Raw genomic sequence first — 367 nt, forward strand, 5'->3', positions numbered from 1 at the left:
CCTACAGAAATTGGTATCAAGATGCTAACCGATACAATGGTGAAGTATGAGATCCCTGGCACCTACAAGTCTACCATTGCCGAGAAGATCCGTGTGGGCTTCACCACCACCAACCCACGAGGATTCCTCATGGGGTTGCACTCCAACATCACGGGCGAATACCTCACCCTTGCCATCTCCAACTCAGGTGAGAGAAATGTCTGCTAGAGTTGCATGTTTTGAAAGTTCATCATTCATTTTTATTTGATGGTTGTGCAGGGGCACTATATATTTTATTTCATTTGAATATATTTCAGTACAGTTATGTCCCATAGATCACAGATAGCTGCACTAAGTGAGACACAGTTAATTGCGACCAAACTTGGGG

At 43.9% G+C, this 367-nt stretch overlaps 1 protein-coding gene across 1 annotated transcript in view; it reads left to right on the forward strand.

Annotated features, from left to right (window-relative positions):
* LOC119594025 (neurexin-4-like) overlaps window positions 1–367 on the forward strand; it is a gene marked incomplete in the record, with an annotated part of 37,999 nt that overhangs the window by 24,484 nt on the left and 13,148 nt on the right. The window contains 1 exon segment of the mRNA XM_037943054.1: window positions 8–187. Within this exon segment, the coding sequence (XP_037798982.1) occupies window positions 8–187 (180 nt within the window).

The sequence above is a fragment of the Penaeus monodon genome, chromosome 33 (genome assembly GCF_015228065.2).
Source record: "Penaeus monodon isolate SGIC_2016 chromosome 33, NSTDA_Pmon_1, whole genome shotgun sequence".
Lineage (NCBI taxonomy): Eukaryota > Metazoa > Arthropoda > Malacostraca > Decapoda > Penaeidae > Penaeus > Penaeus monodon.